Here is a 16,849-nt window from a genome sequence, read left to right on the forward strand (position 1 = left end):
CTGGAAGGGACCCACAAGGATCACTGAAGTCCAACTCCTGGCCCTGCATAAGACGATTCCCAAGAGTCACACCATGTGCCTGAGAGCATTGTCCCAATGCTTCTTGGACTCATACAGGCTTGGTGCTGTGACCACTTCCCTGGGGAGCCTGTTCCAGTGCCCAACCACCCTTTGGGTGAAGAAACTTTTCCTAATATCCAACTTAAACCTTCCCTGACACAACTTCAGGCCATTCTCTCGGGTCCTGTCCCTGGTCACCACAGAGAACAGAGCAGTGTCTACTCTCTGCTCCCCCTTCTTCCTCTTGTGAGGAAGATGTAGGTTGCAATGAGGTCTCTCCTCAGCCTCCTTTTCTCCAGGCTCAACAAGCTGTCACCAGAAGCTTTATTTTTCTGAATATTTTAAAATGCAGGAAAAACCTCGCATTCCCAAAGCTTGGAAGTATTTATTGCAACATTTTAATACTTGTATCTAGATTTGGATTGTAAAAAACTTTTTATATACTGTGTTTTGACCTTTTGTAGAGATTCAGTGTATTAATATGTTGTTGTTCCTTTAAATACTAAGCACAATGATGTCTTTTCATTCTGCAGATAAGTTGTCTAATAAACTATTTATCACTGCATCGGTATACTCACTGAAGAGCTGTAAAATTTAGCACTGATGCACGTTATAATGTAGCAGGCTACTGTGTGTGTATAACCTACAAAAATCAAGAGTATATTTTAATGTTGCTTTATTGCATGTTGTCATATAGATATAAAAATGAAGAAAAGTACTTTCAGGGGTCTGAGAATATGTAGCAGGGAAAGTTATTGTGTTTCCATAAAAATATGTTTTCTTTGTTTCCTTTGAGTATTGTCAAAAACAGATGAAAAAACTATTTCCTGTTATTTATGATCCCATTTGGTATACGAACATGTCAGAGAAAGTATGTAAAACATTGCTGATTCAATGGTAATAAGATGAACAAAATTATACTACTTCAAAGTGCAAAAACTTATCATTTGTTCATAAAAATATAGCACTGTTGAATTAATGACTACTTTATTTCATGCCTATGTTAAATATAGTATGTGTTTGACCATCATTCAGTTTAATGAAACTTCACTAGTACCACTTTTCATACTGCTTTCATTATAATTTGATAAAAATTATGTTACTTAAAGGTTATATGCCATTTGAGAAAGTTACCATACAACAAGAAAAATAACTGGAAATAATTTCAGATTTGTAAATTTTTAATTTAAAAGGTAATTTTAAATTTCCTCCTTGCCTGTCTGAATATGTTCATTTGCATACATTTAAAAAAAGTCAAGTCTTCCATGTTATGCTTATTGAAAGCATTAGAGAATATTTCTAGACTTCGGAGGTGTTTTTCAATTACTGCATTTTTAGAAGCACTCTGAATGCTTGAAAACATTTAATAAACCTATAGAAAGCAAATATGATGCCCAGAAACATTTTCATAAAAACTCTAATCCTCTGAACAATGACAATCTTCTGTATTGACCTTAAATTTTCTTTTCTTAACCTCTTTATAGTATTCATTTGGAGATGATCTGGTTCATTCACTGCTGCAGCCCCTAGAACTGGAATTACAGAAAACCATGCATACGTACTGTGGAAGAGTTTACAAAGTATTCATAAAGCAACTAACAAAAAGCATAAGAGACTTGTATGCCAGAAGATCAAAGGGAAGGTGACTTTTGACTCCTAGCTGTTACATCAGGAGACTGAAGTAATATACTGAATTTTAATACAGCTTGAATGGGCTCCTAATGTCCCCAGACAAAAGTTTACTAGCATACATAAAAATGAAGAAAATAGTCATGTAATGAAGAACAGGAACTTTTTTCTGCAAAGGTGACTTTTTGCTCTTTTGAAGTTTAATGACTGCTAATGTTTATCTTGGATCTGATGATTTGGGTGTTACTGGCTTCTATGGTCAGTAGTTTTAGTCTGCATAATTCAGTTATCTAATGATCAAACAAACAAGGAAAAAATGAAGATGGCTCTGTTTGGGAGTGTACCTCATATACTGTCTAAAATTATGTTAAACTGTGAATGTAGCAATAACTGGGTCAGCAGCACTAACCTCACTTTAAAGGTGTGAGCCTTTATGTAAACAAAGTTGTTTACAAGTGCAGAAAATACTCTGTTTTCAAAAAATGGGTTGTAATTATCGACAATCTGTATGTGCCTTTACATGTTCATCTCTTACATGTTGAAGTACTGTTTTGACAATCTTGTTTATCTCAGATGTAAACTGCACGCTATAAATACGATTTTCTGAGAAGCTGAGAACTAGTATGTGATACTAGTTTTCTCCATTGGTGAATATGGAGACTTTATATTAAAAAGCATTTGTTTGAACATTGTAGAGCCATTAGCTCTAAAAGGTAGAGCAGATTTGAGGGGCTTTTAAGGAAAAATTCAGTTTGAAGTTGCTTGTCTTATAATACTTTTTAAAAAATTCATGGTTTTGCAGCTTTAATAGGGCATTTGGGAAGCTGAGAAAAACCCAACAGTGGAAATCTGTTGCTGTTGTATTTCCATACTAGGAATTATTACCTGATGATTGTTATAGAGTATGTAGGACCTAAAAGTGAAGAGCTGTAGTAAGAGTTCTGATGCTTCATCAGACCGTGTAGTAGATAGGTTTCTTAGAGAATATATCCTGTTACCATATTTTTTTAAATAACATGGCTTTAAAATAGCTTCGGGGCGGACTCTCAACTACATGAATGCATTACTGTCAAAAGGGTGATAGTGATTTGCAACAGGTAAGGATTAGGCTTTCTTCAACTGTCTTAGTGAAAAAAGTACTGTTTATGCAATACAAACTTTTTTCCCAGAGAAAAAGACGAGGAAAAAGGCAGAATTCTAGAGTTACAGTAAAATATTTAAACTTATGTGGTATAAAATGTATTTGTAAAGTGTATTTGAACTTAGATAACCTAAGTGAGATGAAGTCTTCATAAAGTGAGGTTTCGGATTCCAGAAAAGTTCCTGTGTGTTGAACATGAAGGATCCACTCACTGACTTGCACCTTCATCCCAACCCCATTTTAGAAGCTTAATTTTTATGGCTGTTTCCATGTCAGAGGTAGGCTCCTCTGATTTCCAGATTCATGTGAGTTGAGCAAATGCTTTAGCAGTGCAAAAACACACTGCAGTGTAACAGAGTTTATATTCTGTTTCTAATCTCCCTGCAGGCTCAGGGTGTAAATTTCTGGGATGAAAACAAGGAAGCAGTCTGCCTTGCACGTAGGTCTCTTTTCCTTGCTGTGTAACCTTTTGAAGACTGAAAATGTAGAAATCTATGTGAAGGTGAATACTGTGACTGACTGATTTTACAGTATGCAGTGCATTATTTTTTTACATAAATACTGATTTTTTTATCAATCTGTGTTCAGCTTTCTTTTTTACTTGTACTGTGTGCTTGTATTTAAAAAAAAAAGTCTGTGTTTTGAGTTGTTTTGTTGTTTGTCTTTGCAGACATATATGCTGCATTATTTGACTCTCTTTTTTTTGAGTGAAAATTGCAATGAAACACTGCTTATTTACTCACATTTATGGCTGTGATGGTATTTGTGACAGATTAAATGAGGTTATCTATAGGAAAACATTAGACTTCTACTCTCCTCTACCTGGTTTATGAAGGTGTCTCCAAATGCATAGATAGAGATATTTCCACTTCTTGGAAGTCTTGAGTTTTTTTTCATTGTCTGTTTTCTGTTTCAAATTTAAAGGTTTTCAACTATCAGACAGGTTTAACAATACAATTTACTGACAGTATGATTTTTTTCCCCCTTGATTGAGTTGAATGCTCATGTATAATTTAAATGAATTTGTAGGCTCTTTGTCCCATTTTTTTCTAATAAATAACCATTTTTGAATCATTATTTTAACTTTCTCTCCTGTAGTATCTAAGGTGATTATGATAATTATCATAATTTCTATGCTACCTTGTGAATGAATGGTATTTGGAACTGCTCCAGTAATTTAGTCTGTTAAAATAAGTTGCAGAGAACTATAATGTGAATGTAAGACTTTTATTTTATTAGGGGAAGTGGATTCTTCTGTAAGAGACAGTAGAAGTATGAAGTAATGGGAAGATACTTCTCATCACCATGGGTCTTGGAACAGATCTCAGATCCGTCTTATGTGGCTGTTGCTGTCAGTCTAAGCATTTTTCCGTGCACAGATCGTGCAGGTGATGTCATAACTTGCATTGTTCAAAAGGAACCTTAAGTATTTTTATGTTCTGTATCTAATACCTTTGAATATCTTCTGTTTCTTTTTTTTGATGTTTAGTTCTGTCCAGCTGCATTTTTTGTATATTTGAGAAAAGTAACTGAAACTCCTACAGAGTTTTGCACAAATAACAGCCAAGTTATTTGCTCAAGCATGAACCCAGCAAGTAAAAAATTAAAAAATTAACCATGAGTGTGTATGCTTTAGATTTCCTTCGAATAAAGAAGAAAGCTTTTTGATCCAAGTTTAACTGTACAGAGAAACACAACTTGCTTTCTGTATTTAACTGCCAAATCTTAAATAATGCAGGGTAATTTTCTATAGAAGGGCAGGTTGCTTCACAGTTGCTTCATAGTCCTAGTAGTCTACTCGAAACTATTACTCAGGTTTGAAAGCAGAAGATGTTTGCAAAGGTAATAGTGAATTTTCCACTATAGGAAGTTAGGGGAAAATCTCATTTTAAGGTAGTTCGCAAAATCTCTTTCTTTTAACTGTATAGTGGAGCTGTGTAAGAACAGCTTGTTCCTCCAAGGTTGTAATGAAATTTTAGATTTGTAGTTTGTAACCTGTTAAAATTTTAAGTTTCTTGAAGGAGTATCAAGTAAGTGGAAATTCTTAAGTTGAAGTTCATTTATCTCTTTAGTTTTGAAGTTGCTTTACGTACAGGTGCAGCAGTCAATTCTTTAGAGAGTCCTCATTTCAATTTATGAATCTGCATCTTCCTGTATATTTGCTGGCAGATTTCTACAGTGCTTCTTTCTGCTCCTCTCCCCATTTTCCCTGCACTGCTTTTAAAAGATAATCACAAAGCTCTTTCTTCTCTTGAATGCTTATAAAAATTACAGGAGGTATTACTACAAGTCTCTTTGCAGAAACCTGTGATTAAAGGAGGACCTGTATTCCTACTGTGATTGGGTTTTAATTTTTCTTTTTCTTCAGATTGCTATTTGGTGATGTTTGGATAAGAGGAATTTTTGAGCATTTAGAAATGTTATTATGTTGCGGTAGTTTCTTCCCTGAATCAATCTCTGTTCTTTCTTATGCTATGTGCATGGCTGCAGTCTGCCTACTTGATCTATATGATTCCAAGTTCCTTTAATCAAAGCAGTGACCGTCAGTTCTTCTAGATCTGTATTTTAAATGCTTATCCCGTATCGGGGTGCCACCTTACTTGCACAAACCAGGGACCTAGTCTGTTTCCATTTAGAGATGACTTGGCTTAGAAAAGACCTTAAAACTCATCTAATTCCAACAACTCCCACTAGACCTGGTTGTTCAAAGCCCCATCCAACATGGCCTTGAACATTTCCAGGGATGAGGCATCCACAACTGCTCTGGGTAACCTTTTCCAGGGCCTCACCACCCTCATAGTAAAGAATTTTTTCCCAATATCTAATCTAAACCTTTTGTCTTCCAGTTTAAAGCCATTTCCCCCTTGTCCTGTCACTACACGCCTTTGTGAAAAGTCCCTCTCCAGCTCTCTTGTAGCATCTCTTCAAGTACTGGAAGGCTGCTTTAAGGTGTCCATCTTTGATTTAATTTTCTTGTTTTAGTTTGCAGCTGTACCCATAGGAATGAAATAATGAGATACCAAGGAATTCAGAATTTTTCACAACAGAAACCAGAGAACTACAGATTTCTGAAATACAATTAACAATTTTCAAATAAGGTTCTATCTTTCAATCTAATTTCCAGTTTGGTAGATGTAAGGGTTGCATCTTGATTCCATCAAATATTTGACTTTTCCTGTGTTAGCCCCTTATGTGGAAGGATGGGCAGATAACTCTTAAAAGACCATTCCTTGTTTACTGTGAATTTCAAGGAAAGGAAGTGTAAGTTGTCACTGTAGATTTTCAGTATCATCCTATTTAAACTCTTTGAAACTAGTAATAACTGCCCACTTACTGCTGTATGGTGGTACTGGTTTGACTTGTTTTGTAATGGTCATGCTAAAAGGGGAGGGGAAATGATGCAGTTATTTGGTTCTTCTTGTTAGTTCCTGGGCTTCTGTCTTTATAATTCCACATGACACTTAAAAGCCAACAACCAAAACCCAGCTTTCTGAGTCTGAGTCAAAGATAGAGGAGAATAGCACATTAACACCCTCATTTAGGAACATGTTTTCACTGGTCATGGGCCTTAATCATAGATTAGGCGACAGGACGGTTTCCTTGCGTGTTACATCAGAACAGGTCTGCAAAAGCAGGGCTTCTCAGGTTTGATATAGTTTGGTGCTGTTTTAAGAGTGCCAAACTAGTAAAAGAAAGGCATATTATATTCCCAAAGTAAATCCATTAGAAGCCTTTAAGCATATAGTCTAAGCCTATAGTCTTTATGTGTTCTGTCTGCTTTTCTAGATACCTGTTAAACTAATATCCTCTCTCAAATTCCCCTTCCTTCCCCTTCCTCTGTGTGGTTTTCCACAGATAATTTACGAATCCATTTACCTCTTTAGAGAAAAGCAAAATTTGGGGAGTTTGCCTTAATAATGTCCACTTGAAACCAAAGAGAATTTTACAAGGAGAGGAAAGAGACTGTGAAATTTGTTTGCTAGGTATCATTTCTGCTCTTCAGACTTCTCTAAGGCTATGGAGTCCAAATGTGGATCTTACCTGTGCCTTCATCACTACTTAGAGATGTGCTGCTAGACTGTGCTGCCCTTATTTTCTCACTACTAGCATTGAGTACTGATAGCTAAAAATGCTTTGTGTGCCTTCCTAAGTGGCCTTTCTATTTTATGCAGTTCGTATTAAATTATTAAACTGAGATGAGCAATTTATTAGCATTTTCTACTACCTTCATATTCTGGGAGGTCACTTTTTCTCCTGTTCTTCCTTTGGGTGATTTAATATCGTGCCCTCATTTTCAGAATTATAATCTGGGTACAATAGGTCCACTTTTTCTTTTATGTCTATGTCTTATGAATGTTTATGTTCTGCCAGTCATTTCTGCACACATTTTACTAGAGCAATCCACATTAAATCAGTCTGTAATGTAGAAGTTACCCTAAACTGCAAATCTTTGTGGTTGAATTAATGAGTATTTAGGGCATGGGTTTTTTAGGCTTCCAAGAAAACAAAAGCAATATAATCAGTTTTAACTCCTGATTCAAGACTAGGAAATGAAATTTAATTAAAGCTGGTGTTTTAGCCTTGTAATGCTGACCTACTATGTCTCGCTGAGCAGCTGGTGCCTAGGAAACTCTGCTTACCTGTTGGATATCATGAAACTCCTGACAAGTATTTCATGCAGTTTTGACTAGTCACTGCTATTGCTATTTTTTTTTTACATTTTAACGTATCTGCTATGTTTTATGTTATTGTTTGGTTTTCCATTTTTATGCAATGGATAGTGTTATTCAAGGTGAATTTGGATTGCAGATCTAAGCCCAAGAAATAAAAAACCCCGATTTTGCTACTCAAAGTGTGTTATATACTTCTTTTTTGATTTGATATTTTTCGCTAGTCTTGTGGGTAAACTTGATGTGTTGGGGGTTTACTGCCTCTCATGGGTGTTTATCTTTTCTGCTTGTTATTCCTGGTTTACCTCCTTTCTCCACTACCCCTCCAGTCTCCTTGCTGCATGTCTGTTCCAGGAGCTGGTGTCACTCCTCATGATCTTTCTGGATCTCAGTGGCTGTTATGCCCATTAGTCAGTAAGGCTTCTGCCACCAGGTACGTGCTTCCTGAACTGTTGACTTTAATAAGGTGACTGTATTCCCCGCTGAAAGGGTACCCTGGAGCAGGCATGCTGCTTTCTCCACAGTGCTACTGAAGGAGCGTGTCTGGGCACCTAAGCATGTTCTTTACCCAGCACAGTTCATAAAGCAGTGCTGTGTGTTCCTTGGCTGTAGCTTTGGGAATAAATTTAGTTTCCCTCTCAGCTTTGTGTAGACTATTACAAAATTTTAATAGTCTTTATTTTTCTGTAGAGATAAAGGGCTTTTTACTAGAGGCACGCTTTCAGGAAGAAAGCTTGGCTGTTGAAGCTGTTACAATTAAAAGGAGGTGATCTGAGCCATTCTGAGTGCCTGAGGCAGACAGGCTCAGCAGGGCTTCAGAGAACAGTGTGAGCCAGCAAAAGTGCCAGGGCACCTGATGTGCAGCAAGGGGCTTGGTCTCTGCCCTGTTCCTGTAGGTGCTGGACAACCTCTGAGGAAAAAGCAATCTTCAATGAACTCTTCTTTTGGTGCAGGTACAAAGAGAGAAAATTGATTTATGACTTCAAAAGGCCCAAACAAAGTTTTAGAGGAATTGCAGAATGCAATAGAGTGTGCACAGTACATAAAATGATTCTAGCTGAAAAATTAACAGCTGCAAATAGACAATTGAAACACACAGAGTTTTGAGAAGTACCTTCACTGGTCCATAAAAACAGTTAATAAACTGAGCAAAAATTAGTGATGGTAAGATACTGCTTAAAAACCTTATTTTTGCAGTAATCCAGTTTACCTATTTTGATCTTTCTTTGGCCAGAAGGATAGGGTGTAATTAATGAAAATTGATTTAACTTGAAGAATAAAGCATCAACAGTTTGTTATTGTAAGAAAAATGAAACAGTTATCAAATATGCTCTATTTTTGATGTTCTAGACATCAAGCAGTCATTAAATTAATTACAAGTCACTTTATTACTGTATGTTTGTCAAAGAATACATTGGGAAGAAGTTTCATATTTTTGTACAAAAATACTTCTGTATTTTTATAATTTTCAGAGTCTAAGTTTGAATTAATACCTTTTGCAAAATACATGTAATTTTAGCAACACCACATCCTGTACCATAACTTTATAATAACTGTTAGATGTAAAAGTGCTTATTCTCTTAGAGTGGTATCGTGTCTCTGAAAATATGTAATTTTGAAGAATCAGATTATATGGTGCCTTGAGCCTATCACTGCTCTTCATCTAAATTATGACTTTCCGAGGATGCAAATATTTTTTCCTGTTGTCAGCAAAGGAAGCGTCCATTACCCTAAAGAGCACTGGAGATTGGAGACAGTTCTGACATGATACCCGCTGGCACCTTGAAAGTTAGAGAAGACAAACCTAACTGTGATTCTTAAATCGAACTATTTAGCAGTACTGGGCCTATCTGAAATCACTAGCTCACTGCTTCAAAATCCTATATAAGCACAAAGGAAATACAGCAATGCACAGTCTACAACAAGAAGGATAAACATAGACCTTCTGACCTCCTCAAAAATCCTCCCCTAATAAATTTTACACTTAAAAGCAGAAGTTCCAGAAGCTACTTGAAGTCCATTAGGGATTTTGCTATTGATTTAATATGAAAGTGCTTAGATACCCTAGCAATAGATGGCAGTATAAAAAACTGATAAATCAATTAATATAGTTTAGCCTTTGGGGGTGTATCAGTTCATTTAGTCTCATCTGTCCTATATTACAATCCATCAGATTTCATCAATTTTACAGCTGTAACAAACCCATTAATTTGTTTGACCAAAGCATAACTTGTGTCCAGCTAATCCATGCCATTCAGTGGAATGTCCAGTCCTGGTCTGAAGGCATGAAGAAGAGAAATGCTTCCCTTTGCCCGTTTGTTGCAATGGTTCATTGTTTTCATGGTGAGTGTGTGCCTCGTGTCTCATTTGAATTTTTTCTGGCACTGGGTTTCAGCCATAGATTCTTTTTATGCCTCTCCCCAGTAGGGTAAAGAGGTCCTTAATATCCTGCAGTTTCTTCTTGTAGTGATACTTAAATGAAGTAATCAAGTCACTTCTCAGTTTCCTTTTGGATAAGCCAAACAAATTGAGTTCATGAACTCTCTCTCACTCAAATACATCACTTAGGTTCTGTGGCTCTTTTTTATACCTTCATGAATTTTCCGGGGGCCTTCCTAAACTATGGGCATAGGATAAAATATGGATTTCGGTATAGTTAAGGACTTGGTAGTTTTAATACATAGGTAAATAGGTAACATTTTCCTAGTAATTTCTGAAATTGCAGTAATTTCTGAAATTTGTACATTAAATGCTCGTGTTAGCATACTTTCCATTCCTGGGCTTATATCTTCATTCCTTTCTGTGGGGGCATTTGTCTTTGTTAAAAAGAGCTCTGCCTGATACTGTTTCATGACATTAATGCAGATTCATCTGTGGAATTGGTGCTCTTATCACTGTTTATCATCTTACCAGGTATTGTCATCTGCAAACTTCACCAGCCATGATTTTATATTTACTTCTGAATTACCAGTGAAAGCTTTTAATAATGTTGTCCTTTAAAACATCACTGAAAACAGCTCTTCGATAAAGATTTTCTATCAAAGCTTATTTGTTGAGAGTGGCCAGGTAATCTTACAGGATTTTGATGTTCCTGCTTTTTCTCTGCATAGCATAATTTCAGCTTCATGGAAAAAAAAATATTCAGGAATAAATATCATATTTGTTTGACAAGTTTTATTTTTGTGGAAACCACGTCGATCACTTCTGATTGTAGTATTTTCTTTTAATTATTTTCCAGTTAGTTGTGTTGCAACTTTTATAATATTTTTTGTGTGACAATGCTCTTGTAGTAGTCTAACTACAAGTAACTCAGTATTTTAAATAATATTATTTAGGTTGTCTTCTGGAATTTTCTGGGAATGCTAAGATTTATTGAACCTATTAACAGGAGCATTCTTCAGGAAATTATTTCATGGTTCCTGCTGTAAATTGTCTAGATCCACTGATTTGGAAATGTTTATACCTGGTCAATATTTGTTTAACTTTCTTCTGGTTTGCTAATGGATAAGAAAGTGTTTCAACATCCTCATGTGATGCAAACATATTTCTGAAAGTAGAAGAATTAATTGAACACCCTCACATTATCAACAACATAATTATTTGTGAAAACAGTTTTAATTTATTTTATTCTTAATATATTCCAGAAATTACAGCATTGTATCCCCCTGAAATGGGGAGAGGGTGGTAGAAAGAAGGGCTGCTTTTCAAATCAGCTTGTTGGTAAGCACAAATACCATAATTTCATTTTAGAGTTAATATCTTGAAGAGGTGGTAGAGTCTGATGTCTTGTCAAAAAAGGAGATACCCTAGTCATTTTTCCCTTTGGGGTCATGCTTACAAGGTTCAGACAGGCTATGATTACAGTATTAGATTGAACAAAAAAATGAATGCCCTTACCTCTATCTGTCTTTCTCTTTTGCTCTTTGTTGTGCACAAAGTTGCCTATACGTGCGTCGTACAAACTCGCAGGAAAGAAGAACACTCTGTTGCCCAACTTCTAATTTTTCAATATCTTGATTGAAGGTAGACATGACAGAGAAAAAAGTAACTTCTGAGACTTTTGAATGATGGGTGTTACACCCACTTTTCATGGATGTGAAATACCTGTTTACCTGAAAAGGAAATGCCTTTTAGAACCTCAGCAGTAGAACCCAAATTCAGAGTAGCTCCTACAACTTCTAAAAACATCTCAGAATCACAAAAGGATTGAGGTTGGAAGTGATCTATGGAGGTAATTTGATCCACTGCCTAGGCAGGGCCACATAGAGCCCATGACTATGTTCAGTTGGCCTTTGAATATCTCCAAGGATATCTTTGAATATCTCCACAACCTCCATGGGCAGCCTGTGCCAGAGCTTGGTCACCCTCACAGTAAGAGACTGTACATAATGTCTGTTCCCTTCAGACAGCACCAAGGATAAATCTTGCTGGCTAGGCTAGTACCTGCTTCACAACAGTTTGTGCCTTGCAGTTTATTTTCTTCCTAAAGTTAGCAGTCTAGTTATATCATCTCAGCAAATTACTAGGAAATAAACAGATGACGAATTTTAAAAGAATTGATATGTTCTTTCCATGCAAACATTTCTGCTTCAATGGAGAAAAAAATCCTAATAATAGTACAGTTAGTGTTATTTCCATCAGAGTGTTCTAACTTCTGTCTGTGGTGTTCTTGAACTGGTCTGTAGATTACCTTTTATATGTCAATCCTTTGAGTTGCAAACTTGTATTGATACAGAAATATGTAGTTATTCCTAATGGTCTTACGTGTAGTTATATTGGATAACCTTTTCTGACATAGTCCATAGTTATTCCGTTGATTTCAGCTAAAATTTAGGTACAGCTCAGTTCTTTTTTTTTCTGCAATGATATCAAACCTCATAACTTTGAAATGAAAGAGAAGGACTTTTGGCTGTTGTTTATGCAATGTGCCGGTTACTGCTTTTCAAATATTCTTTGGTGCTACCTGTAACGATCATTCACTGAACTTCTTGTTAGTAGATCCTTGGGGGCAGATTAGAGCAAAGCACCTGCTACTTTTGCAAATGACCGATTGTTTGAGCCGTTAACCTTTAACATTTCAGGCTCTCACACCACCTAATGAAGGACTCTGTGCATCAGGAAATGTTATAGTTCCTTTACTGAAAGCATATGTTGGATTTGTAACATCAAACTTACCTGAATTAATGATTCTAGGCCACTTCTAAATGAAAGGAGGTAAATATGGTGCAGAATTCTGCATCATGATTCAACTCATCCTAAGGTGACCAATAAGGAAATTTTACTCTAAAAGTAGTTGGATTTTCCCTGATGATAGAGATTAGGAAGCAAGTGCAACAATGCAGATTCCTAATGTGGACTAAGGGGAATGAATCCCAGACAAAGCTGGATCCATTTTAAGATTTATTCCTTACCATTCCAAATATTTGGAAAAATATCCAGGAAAGAACATGTTTTTTTTCTGAAATATATTTTTTTAAAATTATTTAAATGCTGAGTGCTGGTCTGTGGTTAAAGAGAAATCAGTAGATAGTAAGTGATATATGTTCTGTTTCCTGACTGGGCAGGAAAACATCTCTTAATAGGGTTTCTGATGCAAATACTAATGTAATTCTGATTTTTTTTCCTCCTAGCTAGTATATCTTAAAAATGTTCTCCGTGTTAGTTACTCCTGTTAGTAACCTCTAAGGTGATCTAATAATGATCAAAGAAATTCATATTGGACATTAGAAACAGGTTCTTCACTGACAGAGTGGTCAGTCACTGGAGCAGGCTCCCCAGGGAAGTGGTCACAGTGCTCATCCTGCTAGAGAATAAGGAGAAACTGAATGATGCTTTTAGCCATTTGGTTTAGTTAGTCCTGTGAGGAGCAAGAAGTTGAACACGGTGATCCTTACTGGTCCCTTTCAACTTGAGATATTTTGTGATTCTAAAGCAAATTAGCTTCAGGTCAACTGACTGTTACATCATGTACATATTAAATCTGTAGAGTACTGTCAGTCTGAGAGTTTGGGCTGATACGTGAATTATGGTAACCTCTACATCTGCTCCTCAGTCAGCATTTCTAATTCTGGATGCCAGTTTCAGTTTGCCAAAATAATTTTGATCAGAAGAGAAGACCTTTGTGTAGGTAATGCATGATAAAAATAAAAAATCTTGAACTTCAGAGGCTGAGAGAAGGCCCTTCTGGCTTTCATTTCTGGAAAGGAATCCGTCCATGCCAACAAAGCTAAATAGAAAGTTTCCAAAAGTTACTGTCTTTATATGCTCATAAGACCTGGCTAACAGCAGCTTGAACAACTCTCTGCCAAATAGTCACATTCAAGATCTGCATTCATTTATAGCATTTTGGAAACAATATTTGCTACCTGCCAGCTACTGTTAGCCAGAGTTGATTAGATGTAGAAGGCCAGGTAACTAAATTGCTGGCCAAAGATAACTGCTGGTATTACTCCAGGGAACTACAGGCCTGCCAGCCTGACCTTAGTGCCAGGGAAGGTCATGGAGCAGATCATCTGGAGTGCCATCACATGTCACACGGGATCAAGCCCAGTCACTATAGGTTTAGGAAAGGCAGGTCCTGCTTGACTTACCTGAGCTCCTTCTGTGATAAGCTGACCCACTTAGTGGATGAGGGAAAGGCTGTGAATGTCATTTACCTGGGCTTCAGTAAAATCTTTGATACTGCTTGCCATGGAATTCTCCTGAAGAAACTGGCTTCCCATGGCTTGGATGGGAAAGCTCTTCACTGGGTAAAAAACTGGCTGACTGGCCCCTGAGAGTGATGGTGAATGGGGCTACATCCAGTTGGCGGCTGGTCACCAGTGGTGTTTCCCAGGACTCTGTTTGGTGGCCAGTGCTTTTTAGTATCTTTATTGATGATTTGGACAAGGGGATTCAGTGCACCCTCAATAAGTTTGCAGATGACACTAAGTTGGGAGGGAGTGTTGATCTGCAGGGGGATCTGAACAAGCTGGATCAGTGGGCTGAGGCCAATTGCATGAGACTCAACAAGGCAAAGTGCTGTATCCTGCATGTGGGTATCAACAACCCCCTGCAGCACTACAGGCTGGGGAAAGAGTGGCTGGAAAGCTGCTCAGTGGAAAAGGACCTTGGGGTGCTGAACATGAGCCAGCAGTGTGCCCAGGTGGCGAAGAAGGCTGATGACATCCTAGCCTTTATCAGAAATAGTGTGGCCAGCAGGACTGGGGCAGTGATTGTTCTCCTGTACTTGACACTGGTGAGGCCATACCTCACGTGCTGTGTCCAGTCCCCTCAGAGGAGAAACGAGCAGCAGAGACGTGTGACGAACTGACTCCAGCCCCCGATTCCCCATCTCCTTGCACCATGGGAGAGGAGGGAGAGAATTTGGGAGTGACCTTGAGCCTGGGAAGGATGGAGGGGTGAGAGGAAGGTGTGTTTAAGATTTTATTTCTCATTACCCCGATTTGATTGGTCATAAATTAATTTTTCCCCAAATGGAGTGTTTTACTCGTGACGGAAACTGATGAGTCATCTCTCCCTGTCCTTATCCTGATCCACAGGCCGTTTGTACTGTTTTCTCTCTCCTGTCCGACTGAAGAGGGAGTGATAGAGTTGCTTTTAGTGGGTAGCTGCTGTCCAGCCAAGATCATGCCACCACGCTATGTTAAAGAAAAACACACGGTCTAGTGTGTCCCTCACAATTTCCAGTCCTGAGTTTTATAAGGAGATTGTGGAAGTAGCTTATGAGGGGATTAAATTTGGTACTGTCAGGCATTTAGTTTTCCACGTGGCCAGTTCCAGTGAATTCAGAGCTGTATATTGGCACCCAGTGCCTTCCCCAGCAGAGCTGGCAGCTCCCAGACACCAGCTGGCAGTTCCCTGTCCCATGGCCCTGCCTCCCCGTGCAGCTCTGCACATCCAACATACCTCATGCCCACTCCTCTCCTCATTGCATGTGGGATCAGCCTGCAGCATCACCCAGTCCATCCAGCTCTGATGACAGAGTGGACCACATATTCATGCTGGTGTGAGGCAGGGTTTTTCCTCTGGAAGAAGTAGCACTTATGTTTTGTCACTGAAACAGTCGTTGTCAATGCCTATTTGGGTCTCTTTCTGCTGATCTGCTTTCTGCTGGTCAAACCGGCTCGCTTTGTAACAGCCTCTGCATTGATATCTTGCTGCTTTGAATAGCAGGGTTTATTTGCTTTGTGTTTTTCAATAATGAAGTAGCCGAAAGCCACCTCTAGTACATTCCTTACAAGTAACTAATCTTTTGATACCCTAGGGATTTGAATCAATGGGTTTAAATCAATACTTCCTCTATAAAATTATTGTTTATCTTCACCCTACACTCTATGGACTGAAAATCAATGGGGTACGTTTGCAAATTGTGGAGAACATGGGATAGGTGAAGAATTTGACGATAAACTCCTTTGGGAAATGCACGAAATTAAGGAAATTGTGGCAATCTTCTCAATAAAACCTCTAGTAACTATTGTTGTTTTCACGCAGTTTTGTTCTTAAATAGCTTTTGGGCACTAATTGAAAAGGAAGCAGAACTTTATTTTTCAGGATGCAGTGATATCTCAAACAGCAATTAAAATACAGAATGTTTTGTCAGTCTTTAATAATGTAATTGGTTCTGCAGACAGGAAGAGTTCATGAACTGCTTTGTATTTCTTTCACATTTGGTCTCAATTTTAAGAGACCATTACTGCTTACAGTCATCCATGAGCCCTAGATTCAGCAGAATCTCAGGGGAAAGAGAGCACAACAGTGCAATTTTAATAGCATCAGATGTGTGTTTAACTCAGGCTTTATAGTTTGCTTTCTAAACTTGTTATATTAAGAGTACTACTACAAGCTGCATTCTTTGAACTTCTTTTTCATATGTATTTTTGATAGAGGTTACTAGGTGCAAAACTGAGTTTTATAAGAAAACACATATTAATTTAACATAGCATTAGTTTTATTTTTTTTGTGTGTGTGTGAATTAAACACACTCCTGTGGTCTGGAGTAAAATAGAAGGAGCATGGCTATGTTTTTATGTCCAAAACCTTCATTTTTTTCCTCTTTGTTTTCACAGTGGTTTTGTTTTGGAAAAGAATTGGTATAATGGTGTACAGTTTCAACTGGTCACTCACTCCAGTGAAATAATACAAACTAAGAAAAGTGAAAAAAACCCTACAATTCAACAGCTATGAGAAATAAGAAGTTCCTAGCTCTCTCATACCTGCAGAATAAAATGAATGATAATATTTTGCTTTTGTTACCTGAACAGAAGAAAAAAATTGGTTTTCACACCAGACTGGTGTGAAAGATCATAGTACTGTAATTCTCCAGGCAAGGAGACTGGCTTTTCCTGTA

The 16,849-nt window shown here is 37.5% G+C and overlaps 1 protein-coding gene across 2 annotated transcripts in view; it reads left to right on the top strand.

The window, feature by feature from the left end:
* Positions 1-3,407, top strand: part of GXYLT1 (glucoside xylosyltransferase 1) — a 39,449-nt gene extending 36,042 nt beyond the window's left edge. For both annotated transcript variants that reach the window (XM_027893435.1, XM_027893434.1), the window contains exon 8: positions 1,545-3,407. In XM_027893435.1, the coding sequence (XP_027749236.1) occupies positions 1,545-1,706 (162 nt within the window). In that variant the 3' untranslated portion in view covers positions 1,707-3,407. The remainder of the gene's footprint in view (positions 1-1,544) is intronic.
* The last annotated feature ends 13,442 nt before the right edge of the window (positions 3,408-16,849 follow it).

Source organism: Empidonax traillii, unplaced genomic scaffold (assembly GCF_003031625.1).
Source record: "Empidonax traillii isolate 1590-97213 ecotype Southwest subspecies unplaced genomic scaffold, ASM303162v1 scaffold388:size1278207, whole genome shotgun sequence".
NCBI classification, from domain to species: domain Eukaryota; kingdom Metazoa; phylum Chordata; class Aves; order Passeriformes; family Tyrannidae; genus Empidonax; species Empidonax traillii.